This window comes from Leptodactylus fuscus, chromosome 2 (assembly GCF_031893055.1).
Source record: "Leptodactylus fuscus isolate aLepFus1 chromosome 2, aLepFus1.hap2, whole genome shotgun sequence".
Taxonomy (NCBI): domain Eukaryota; kingdom Metazoa; phylum Chordata; class Amphibia; order Anura; family Leptodactylidae; genus Leptodactylus; species Leptodactylus fuscus.
Window position 1 is genome coordinate 177,424,464 of NC_134266.1, and position 12,060 is coordinate 177,436,523.

Genomic DNA, 12,060 nt, shown 5'->3' on the forward strand with positions numbered 1-12,060 from the left:
CCAGTTCGCTCATCTCTATACACCATCTGTTCATCAGACATCCTTCTCCAAAACCTTTTGGTAATGATTTTTTTGTAAAATTCTAAGCATCTCTTTATTTTTGGTTAGCCGTATGCTTTAATGGTGAAAATTTTGAACATTTTTCCTTTTTGTTAACTGAAACATTGAATTCCAAACTAAAATATAGCTTAAAGGATAAAAATAGATTATACAAGGATCATAGAACCTTAGAAAAATAGAATGGCTGCTGAGAAATTCATAGCCCAAAGTGTAAGTTCACTGAATTCATTGCCCTCTGAACTTGTAAGTATCCAGGGAGCCAGTACACATGAATAGCATGACCCATAACTGCTCTCAATGTACTGTCAAACCATTTTTGGTGAATAAATGTAGACTAGAAAGCAACAGTCAAGCTACATAAGCAGAATATAGACCATGAATAAACACAATATAGGAAGAAAATGTTGTAAGCTGATACACAATTGGCACAATTGAACTTATTTTATTCACTGCAATAAAGGACAGAGAAATAATATTGGCTATAGCTAAAATATTCAGGAGCTGAAACAGATCATTTCTGTAGAACTTCTGAAATCTAGACTTTTTCTATGTACTCCTTTTTATTAGCATATTCAGCAGCATGTACAGTATATGTATTCCTCATTTAAATAAACGGGAAACTGTTTCCAATCATGTTAAATATTTATTTCTGGGAATAATATGAACATTTTAGATGCCAAAATATGATTGATATAAAAAATATAGATAACTTCTTGAACATACCTTTAGGACATGTTAACACAACAATATTCTGCTGAGTGAAACTGAAGCTTATATACTGATGATCAATCACTATAGTTTATCAGTGGGGGTCTGAGATCCACATGTCAGCTATTGAACTGTTTGGTTTGTAGCGCTGTACATTGTCTAGGGGCTGTGCTTGTATTGCTCAGCTCTATTCACTGCTGATGATAATATCATTGGCAAAAGGAAGAAGATTCAGCACAGATCATATATTGATGACCTATCCTAAGGGTCCTGTTATTATTCTCACTTATTTTTTAAGGGACACGTTTTTCTTTTACTTATTATATTGCCTGAAAAACCATCCCCTCAATAGTAATATTTGTCTCTTCACAGTGTCTTTCCGTATCTTGTGTTCACCTTCTTTAATAAGTCACATGATCACAATGTGACCTATTTTTTCTAGCATGGATTAGGATTACTGTGCAAAAAGGACATCTATCTCTGGTATCTGTAGATACTATAGAAAACTGACATGTGACTTCAGATTATTCAAAGTCCCCGCTCCCTATAGCCCCCTCTCTCATCGTCAGGTCCCCATGCCTCCATAACTTTCCCAGTGTTATCAGCAGCAGTCAATGCAGATGTCAGGACTTCTGGTGACATTATCATCACAGTATAAGAACTTAAAAGGTCACTACTAGAGATGAGCGAACAGTGTTCTATCGAACACATGTTCGATCGGATATCAGGGTGTTCGCCATGTTCGAATCGAATCGAACACCGCGTGGTAGAGTGCGCCAAAATTCGATTCCCCTCCCACCTTCCCTGGCGCCTTTTTTGCACCAATAACAGCGCAGGGGAGGTGGGACAGGAACTACGACACTGGGGGCATTGAAAAAAATTGGAAAAAGTCATTGGCTGCCGAAATCAGGTGACCTCCATTTTAGACGAATAGTGGATTTCAAATCCGGGTCATATGAGAATGTGAACTTTGTGACTATGAGACAGGGATAGCTGTACAGGCAGGGATAGCTAGGGATAACCTTTATTTAGGGGGGAATGTTATTAAAAATAACTTTTTGGGGCTCTATCGGGTGTGTAATTGTGATTTTTGTGAGATAAACTTTTTCCCATAGGGATGCATTGGCCAGCGCTGATTGGCCGAATTCCGTACTCTGGCCAATCAGTGCTGGCCAATGCATTCTATTAGCTTGATGAAGCAGAGTGTGCACAAGGGTTCAAGCGCACCCTCGGCTCTGATGTAGCAGAGCTGAGGCTGCACAAGGGTTCAAGCGCACCCTCGGCTCTGATGTAGAAGAGCCGAGGGTGCACTTGAACCCTTGTGCACCCTCGGCTCTGCTACATCAGAGCCGAGGGTGCGCTTGAACCCTTGTGCACACTCTGCTTCATCAAGCTAATAGAATGCATTGGCCAGCGCTGATTGGCCAATGCATTCTATTAGCCCGATGAAGTAGAGCTGAATGTGTGTGCTAAGCACACACATTCAGCTCTACTTCATCGGGCTAATAGAATGCATTGGCCAGCGCTGATTGGCCAGAGTACGGAATTCGGCCAATCAGCGCTGGCTCTGCTGGAGGAGGCGGAGTCTAAGATCGCTCCACACCAGTCTCCATTCAGGTCCGACCTTAGACTCCGCCTCCTCCAGCAGAGCCAGCGCTGATTGGCCGAATTCCGTACTCTGGCCAATCAGCACTGGCTAATGCATTGTATTGGCGTGATGAATCAGTGCTGAATGTGTGTGCTTAGCACACACATTCAGCTCTACTTCATCGGGCTAATAGAATGCATTGGCCAGCGCTGATTGGCCAGAGTACGGAATTCGGCCAATCAGCGCTGGCTCTGCTGGAGGAGGCGGAGTCTAAGATCGCTCCACACCAGTCTCCATTCAGGTCCGACCTTAGACTCCGCCTCCTCCAGCAGAGCCAGCGCTGATTGGCCGAATTCCGTACTCTGGCCAATCAGCACTGGCTAATGCATTGTATTGGCGTGATGAAGCAGTGCTGAATGAGTGTGCTTAGCACACACATTCAGCTCTACTTCATCGGGCTAATAGAATGCATTGGCCAATCAGCGCTGGCCAATGCATTCTATTAGCGTGAACTGAGTTTGCACAGGGGTTCTAGTGCACCCTCGGCTCTGCTACATCAGATTGCTACATCTGATGTAGCAGTGCCGAGTGTGCATCAGATGTGTAGTTGAGCAAAACTGACTCAGCACTGCTAAGTCTCTGCATTCGCATAGGAATGCATTGGCCAGCCTTCGGCCAATCAGCGCTGGCTCTGCCGGAGGAGGCGGAGTCTAAGGTCGGACCTGAATGGAGACTGGTGTGGAGCGATCTTAGACTCCGCCTCCTCCAGCAGAGCCAGCGCTGATTGGTCGAGTTCCGTACTCTGGCCAATCAGCACTGGCCAATGCATTTCTATGGGGAAAAGTTAGCTTGCGAAAATCGCAAACTGACAGGGATTTCCATGAAATAAAGTGACTTTTATGCCCCCAGACATGCTTCCCCTACTGTCCCAGTGTCATTCCAGGGTGTTGGTATCATTTCCTGGGGTGTCATAGTGGACTTGGTGACCCTCCAGACACGAATTTGGGTTTCCCCCTTAACGAGTTTATGTTCCCCATAGACTATAATGGGGTTCGAAACCCATTCGAACACTCGAACAGTGAGCGGCTGTTCGAATCGAATTTCGAACCTCGAACATTTTAGTGTTCGCTCATCTCTAGTCACTACCTCTTGTGTCACCCCCGCTACCTCACAGATTGTAATCTCCTTCAAGCAGGGCCCTCAGTCCCATTGTGTGAATTTACTATTTCTTAGTAATGTTTTTCTTTTTTTGTCTGTACTTGAACCCTACAAATTGTACAGTGCTGCAGAATATGTTGGTGCTATATAAATGAAAATTATAATAATAATAACAATAATAATAATAATAATAATTATTATTATTATTATTATTATTATTATTATTATTATTATTATGTCAATTTTACTGTTAGATATGCAGTGTTCTACAGAAAAAGGAACCAGAGTGGGTAAAAATGATTTAGTGCAATAGTGTAAGTTCTCCCACTTAAAAAGATGAGGTCTGCCTGCAATTGACATCATAGGTAGACAACTATGAGAGACAAAATGAGAAAACAAATCCAGAAAATCACATTGTCTGATTTGGAAAGAATTTATTTGCTAACTATGGTGGAAAATACGTATTTGGTCAATAACAAAATTTCATCTCAATACTTTGTTATATATCCTTTGTTGGCAATGACAGAGGTCTAACATTTTCTGTAAGTCTTCACAAGGTTGGCACACACTGTTGTTGGTATGTTGGCCCATTCCTCCATGCAGATCTCCTCTAAAGCAGTGATGTTTTGGGGAACACGGACTTTCAACTTCCTCCAAAGGTTTTTTATAGTCTTGAGATCTGGAGACTGGCTAGGCTACTCCAGGACCTTGAAATGCTTCTTAGAGGAGCTTTCCGAGTCTTGGAGCTCTAAAGTATGAGGGATGCTGTACTGCACATACACAGCTATTGTCACCTATAACTGGAAGGACTGCAGCTTTGCTTAGCTTACAGAGCTTATACTGCTCCAACTATCATACACTGTCTATTATTACATTGCCTATTCCTGCAATTTTAGGCAATGTAAGGCAGTGGGAGTGGTCTTTTATCTGCATCACAATGGGAGCCAGTGTAAGCCAGCTGAAATTGCAGTTCTTCCAGTTGCTGTGCATGTGCAGTACTTGCAGTGTTTCTGCAATCAAAGTATAGCACTGTGTTCAGGGCTCTGAGCACTATAAGATACTGTGGTTGGTTTATTCCTGGTTTCCCTGCTAACAGACTCACTTCATGTAGATCAGCAGGGTAATCACCTATATCCTGTGCATATGGGTACTTGCAACAGGTGAAGGATCGACAGTGGTTATACATGATGGCAGTCCAATGGTTTACTTTACTCTTTAGTTATTATGCACCAAAACTGACGCACATTCAAAAATTAAAGTAGAGATAACCAATGCTACGTGCCCAGTTAATAAACAAAAATTGGAGATAGGTAGGTAACTATCAGGGACGTATTAAAAATTCACTTTTATTGATATGTATTAAAAGCTATACTTAGTACAAGACAACATAACAAAAATGTGGTATAAAATACCCCAAAATTAACAAAGGTAATGATAATGTGCAACCACCTAGCCTGTGGGGGAGTGGGACACACCGTCCTCCACAATCGTTTATTTACCCCACTATTGTTACACTTCTTATCTTTGTTGTGGATAATAGGTTAAAGAGCAGGGCTGGAAAAACGTGTGCTATAGCCACCTTTGTTATCTATAGAGTACTGGCTGGCAAATAACTCCACTGCTATAGATTTTTCCTTCCCATAAGCTGGAGCTACAGTTAATAATTCATTTTGTTAAAACACTGAAGCTCTCTGCTGTGCAATAAAATGCCTACAAAAGAGGACTTGTTAGCAGGCTGGTATACAGAGTAACCGGATAGTAACACCTATCAAAAGCTAAGGTAGTTATCCGGGTAGAGCTGCTCTGCTGCTGATAAATCACATGCAGCTCAGGCAGCTCAATTCCCCTTGCCTGCTTTAGGGCTAAAACAATAGCTGAGATAATCTTAAACTTAGCCTGACGCCGCGTTTCAACATACTAACACTCTCCGTCAGCATGAATCATCAGAGGCTTTTGTTGTGCACAGGAGATTAACTGACCACTATCTAAATCACATTAGCGTCTTATGATATGACTCCTGTTTCCCCCATGGCATTGATGTTTAGCCATAGGGGGGCGCGGGAGAATGCTGAGTTTAAATGTGCAAAGCCACACCCCCTAGCAGACGCTATAACCAATCAGCGTGTGCAAACCAGACCCATAGTTCTGACGGCCGGCATGTGACGTTGTGTCTTTACTGCACATGTGCAGGCGAGCACCACTCAGAAGCCGGAGGTGTGTCCTTACTCAATACGGCCGACTCCGCCCCGAGCTCCCTGCACATTCAATGACATCAGCTAGATGAGAACTGCCAGAAAGACCATTCATAATAACTCCCCAACTCCGCCCCCCTGCAGTTCAAATACACAATTGTTACAAAGGAAATGTCTATACAGGTGAGTATATGACCTGATGAATATATAAAACACCATGACTATATGACAGAACACTGGGATCCCCTCCCAGAGGGGGACTCACTCAGCACATCATCCTGGTACCAGCTACACGGGGATACTGCACAGGGAAAACAGATGACTACACCTCATGCATAACCCCTACCAAGAACTATAGAACCATACTACCATAGCTGTAACCATAACTATTACCACCCTATACCACCATCCAAGATCTTAAAAGGTAGTAGATAGGGTAAATCACCAAACAAAAACCCACATATGGAAATGGTAAACTGAACCCAAGTTTAAATAAAACAGGCAAACGAGATGCCATCATTAAGACCCCACGGTTTCACAGTCTTTAACGTAAAGGTCCATCTAGCCTCCCGCTGCAGGAGCTTTTTATCAAAATCTCCCCCCCGAGGAGATGGATGGACCAGTTCCACTCCCTGGAATTTTACAATGGACACATCTCCACCGTGTTTCTCACATATATGACGTGCCAAAGGGGTGTCCTCGCCTCTAGAGATATCATTTATGTGCTCACGAATCCTTCTGCGGAACTCGCGAATGGTTTTACCCACATATTGCGTTCCGCAGGCGGAGCAGCTGGCCAGATAAATAACTCCTCGTGTCTTACAATTTATGAAATTTTTATTAGTATATTCCATATTTGTCGAATTACTCCTAAAGGTCTTGCCAGGTACGATTGATGCGCATGCCCGACAGGATCCGCAGGAAAAAGTCCCCACCAGACCCTGAGCATGCCTCCCTAGCCAGTTATCATTTACAAGGGGTGCTAGATGACTCTTCACCAATCTGTCCTTAAGGTTAGGACCCCTCCTATATGTGACAAGCGGATAGTCATTAATCTGGGGACCAATGTCTGGGTCTGATTTAAGAATTTCCCAAGTGTTTTTTAAAACATCCACCACTTCTCGATTTGCGGAATCGAATGTTGCGATAATTCGCATATCTGCTGTTTTATCCCTTTCCACTGGTTTGAGCAGAGATGTTCTGTCACGTAACAGGGCATCTTGGTAAGCTTTGCGCAGAACCCCATCCGGGTACCCCCTGCATTGGAATCTCCTACGTAGATCGCTGGCTGCCACTTCATAGTCTGCTACATTTGTGCAGTTTCTGCGCAACCGCAAAAATTGGCCCTTCGGAATTCCGCGGCGCAGTGGGAGGGGATGGCAACTCTGCCAGTTTAACAGGGAATTGGTAGATGTTTCCTTCCTGTAGATCGTGGTCCCCAATCTACCCGATGGTGACTTAAAGATAGTGAGATCTAAAAAGGTGATTGAGTGCTCCTTGATCTCTGAGGTAAAAAATAAACCCAGATGGTTAACATTAAGCTCTCTCACAAACTCCCCAAAATCCTCTCTTGTTCCTCCTCAGACCAACAGAACATCATCGATGTATCTGACCCAAAATAAAATTGATGATGCCCACCTCTCCATTTCATCACTAAAGACCACCTCCCTCTCCCACCAGCCCAGGTACAGATTAGCATAGGCCGGGGCACATGGGCTCCCCATGGCCACACCCCTGAGCTGGTGGAAGAAGAGGCGGTCAAAAAGAAAAGTGTTACGGGTCAGAACGAACTGGAGGAGATCCCCTATTAGAGAGTTATGGGCAGAGAAAAACGTACCTCTGGATCGTAGAAAGCCCTCCACAGCCCCACACCCCGTGTCATGGGGTATGGAGCTGTAGAGGGCCTCCACATCCAAACTAGCCAGGAATGCCTCAGGTGGCACCACCAGATCTTCCAATCTACGCAAAACATCAGTGGTGTCTTGTACGTATGAGGGCAAGGCTAAAACAAAGGGTCTGAGAATCTCATCAATGTAATACGAAATATTCTGAGTGACGCTATTAATTCCTGCCACTATGGGTCGGCCTTTTAAAGGTACTAGACCTTTGTGCACTTTTGGGAGTGCATAAAACGTCGGTCTTACAGGATGCCTTGGTAACAGGAAATTGAGCTCACTATTACTGATGAGATTTTCCTCTTTTGCCCTAGTTAACAGTATTTTCAATTCTGCCAGATAGCTGTTTGTCGGGTCTTCTGGAAGGACTTCATAACAACTCTTGTCATCCAGAATGTTACGACACATCCTAATGTAGCCCTCACGGTCCATTAGGACCAAATTGCCCCCTTATCAGAGGGTTTCAGCACCACTGAGTCATCTTTTTCAAGCGTCTGTAAGATCTTTAATTCCTCCCTGGACAGATTAGATCGATCCAAATGTTGCCTCCCCACTTCACCTGCAATTTTGGACAGTTGGTTTACAGTCACTGTCAAGAACGTATCTATCACTGTATCATCCGATAGTGGAGGAAACCTATTTGAGGGTACATGTAGTTCAGTGAATGGTCCCTCCCCAATTTCTCTGTTCGCTTCTTCCCAGAGGCCCCCCAATAACCTAATCGAGGGGAGATCCTCTGCAGTAACCCCCAAGGTATCACAGGTTCTTTTATCAGCCAAACAGAAAAATTTCTTCCACTTAAGTTTCCTACAGAACAAATTTAGGTCCTTAACCCAAGAAAAAAGATCGAAGTGGGGTGTAGGCACAAAAGATAAACCATATTTTAAAACCCTTTCCTCCTCAAAAGTGAGTGTACGTGATGAGAGATTTATAATTTGCATCGTATCCTTATCAATCTGATTCACTCTTCTATCTACTTCCTGGTTCTCGTGAGGTAGTCTGATATTGGAGGGCCTGTTGATAAAAAAAAAACCCCTAGCATTACCAGCCCCTCTACCTCTACTCCTACCACTACGGGGAATCATCTGGGGGCTCTGAAATCTCTGAGGGTCATCTTTATTCTGATGAGCGTCCCTTACTCTATCCTTTCGATTTCTAGACCTAGGGGCATCACTGTCTGATCCCTCATATTCTGAACTAGACGCCTCGGTATCTGTCTCTTTCCTAGATCTATTTTTATTAGAGAAATCAAAGATCTTTTCCCCCTGAAGTCCTCCAGGTCACGCTTATATTGGAAATGCTTGCGCTCCTTCATGTAAACCATGAAGCGCTCCACTGTCTGCTGCAGGGTAACTTCCAGGGAGTGGAACTGGTCCATCCATCTCCTCGGGGGGGAGATTTTGATAAAAAGCTCCTGCAGCGGGAGGCTAGATGGACCTTTACGTTAAAGACTGTGAAACCGTGGGGTCTTAATGATGGCATCTCGTTTGCCTGTTTTATTTAAACTTGGGTTCAGTTTACCATTTCCATATGTGGGTTTTTGTTTGGTGATTTACCCTATCTACTACCTTTTAAGATCTTGGATGGTGGTATAGGGTGGTAATAGTTATGGTTACAGCTATGGTAGTATGGTTCTATAGTTCTTGGTAGGGGTTATGCATGAGGTGTAGTCATCTGTTTTCCCTGTGCAGTATCCCCGTGTAGCTGGTACCAGGATGATGTGCTGAGTGAGTCCCCCTCTGGGAGGGGATCCCAGTGTTCTGTCATATAGTCATGGTGTTTTATATATTCATCAGGTCATATACTCACCTGTATAGATATTTCCTTTGTAACAATTGTGTATTTGAACTGCAGGGGGGCGGAGTTGGGGAGTTATTATGAATGGTCTTTCTGGCAGTTCTCATCTAGCTGATGTCATTGAATGTGCAGGGAGCTCGGGGCGGAGTCGGCCGTATTGAGTAAGGACACACCTCCGGCTTCTGAGTGGTGCTCACCTGCACATGTGCAGTAAAGACACAACGTCACATGCCGGCCGTCAGAATTATGGGTCTGGTTTGCACACGCTGATTGGTTATAGCGTCTGCTAGGGGGTGTGGCTTTGCACATTTAAACTCAGCATTCTCCCGCGCCCCCCTATGGCTAAACATCAATGCCATGGGGGAAACGGGAGTCATATCATAAGACGCTAATGTGATTTAGATAGTGGTCAGTTAATCTCCTGTGCACAACAAAAGCCTCTGATGATTCATGCTGACAGGGAGAGTGTTAGTATGTTGAAACGCCGCGTCAGGCTAAGTTTAAGATTATCTCGGCTATTGTTTTAGCCCTAAAGCAGGCAAGGGGAATTGAGCTGCCTGAGCTGCATGTGATTTATCAGCAGCAGAGCAGCTTTATCAGCAGCAGAGCAGCTCTACCCGGATAACTACCTTAGCTTTTGATAGGTGTTACTATCCGGTTACTCTGTATACCAGCCTGCTAATAAGTCCTCTTTTGTAGGCATTTTATTGCACAGCAGAGAGCTTCAGTGTTTTAACAAAATGAATTATTAACTGTAGCTCCAGCTTATGGGAAGGAAAAATCTATAGCAGTGGAGTTATTTGCCAGCCAGTACTCTATAGATAACAAAGGTGGCTATAGCACACGTTTTTCCAGCCCTGCTCTTTAACCTATTATCCACAACAAAGATAAGAAGTGTAACAATAGTGGGGTAAATAAACGATTGTGGAGGACGGTGTGTCCCACTCCCCCACAGGCTAGGTGGTTGCACATTATCATTACCTTTGTTAATTTTGGGGTATTTTATACCACATTTTTGTTATGTTGTCTTGTACTAAGTATAGCTTTTAATACATATCAATAAAAGTGAATTTTTAATACGTCCCTGATAGTTACCTACCTATCTCCAATTTTTGTTTAAAACTGACGCACACAAATACTATAAAGTGAAAGAGGTTGTCCAGGCAAAAAAATATTTTTAAAATGAGTCGAGGGAGGGAAAAAATTATACTCACCTGTCCCGGTGCTCTGGTGTCCTCCCAGCATGGTCTGATCCTTCTGCTGGGCCGTCTTCTTAAAGTGAAACTGCTCGCAGACTGTGATGTTATGTGTCCTTGGCCGAGGGCTCTCACTGTCATCAGTGGTCACGTGTGGTGTGGACTTCCCCCAGAAGATAACAATGCACCAACAGGAATGAACAGTGTTGGAAGGCACTGGGAAAAGGCGAGTGTGATTTTTTTTTTTTACCTTCCAATAAAATATTTTACCTGGATAATCCCTTTAAGCTGATATGATTTGCTATAGAATAGCTGGAGGGGTAAGACTATGGCTTTTAGCAGCATGTTCCTGCACAGTGCTCCATCTTTTTGATACTCTATATATTAGCACTAATATTCTTCAGACTATTTTAGCAAGTTGTTATTTGCTATTATTTACTTAGTGTTATTCAGCTCTCTATAATCCTAAACTGAAACTAACTCAGTTTCATATTGTAAAAACTTTTGCAACCAACATTTTGGCTATGACAGATCACATTGGGACTTGTTAGAGAAGCCGAGTGATGACCACTGAGGCCAATTAGTAGTGCGGTTTTTCCACAAAAATAGAAATTTTATCCTATTGTGCTTCCATCTTATTAAATAAGATATAGTAAACAAGTCCCCCTTTTTTAGGAGGTAGGCCAGTAACATCCTCAGTGGGTAGCCAACGTATTACCCATTATTATGACTTATGTCAGCATTTCTCTGTTTACAAACATGCAAACAGTATTTTATTATACAATTTCAGAACCAAATGTCTAATGGTATAAAATCAATTTTTGGTATAAAATCAATTATTTCAGAGCCCCTAATATATTAGTAGCATGCAATACATTGTTGGTTTTATTTCCTGTGATCTGATTTCTGTGTATGTGTTACAGCCTTCTTGGAGAGACTGATTTTTGGTGTATTTCATCCACAAGTATTTAAGAAATGTATTTTCTGTTTCTCATGGTCATAAATATAATCAGGTATTGTTTGTATTCAATTAGTAGAGTGATACATAATCTCTTTCCAGGCTCACCATCAATGCTGAATGTCAACTACAGCTGCACAACTTTCCAATGGATGAACATTCGTGCCCGCTCATATTCTCAAGCTGTAAGTATTCAGTTTGTGAATGTATGAGAGGGTTATGGCAATATTACTATATACTGTATTCTAAGTACATGATTGCTTACCGGCATATTGACATTTATTACAATTACGTAGTAGCTGATATGTTTTTTTTCTTTGCTTACTGAAAACACAATCTTAAACTAGTAAACATTAAGTTTCAATGTGATATAAAACTGACTCCATTCTTGTTTCAATAAAGTGATAGTTTTTTTTTTTTACATTAAATATCACATAAGGTAGTTATTTAATATTTTCCAGATACAAACCTATTAACTACCTGTGCATCCTAAGCAAAAGCAAAGAGT

General features: G+C 42.6%; 1 protein-coding gene across 3 annotated transcripts in view; it reads left to right on the top strand.

Moving 5' to 3' along the window:
* GABRG3 (gamma-aminobutyric acid type A receptor subunit gamma3) overlaps window positions 1-12,060 on the top strand; it is a 417,910-nt gene that overhangs the window by 268,652 nt on the left and 137,198 nt on the right. For all 3 annotated transcript variants that reach the window (XM_075265197.1, XM_075265198.1, XM_075265199.1), the window contains exon 5: window positions 11,655-11,737. In XM_075265197.1, coding sequence (XP_075121298.1) covers window positions 11,655-11,737 — 83 coding nt within the window. The remainder of the gene's footprint in view (window positions 1-11,654; window positions 11,738-12,060) is intronic.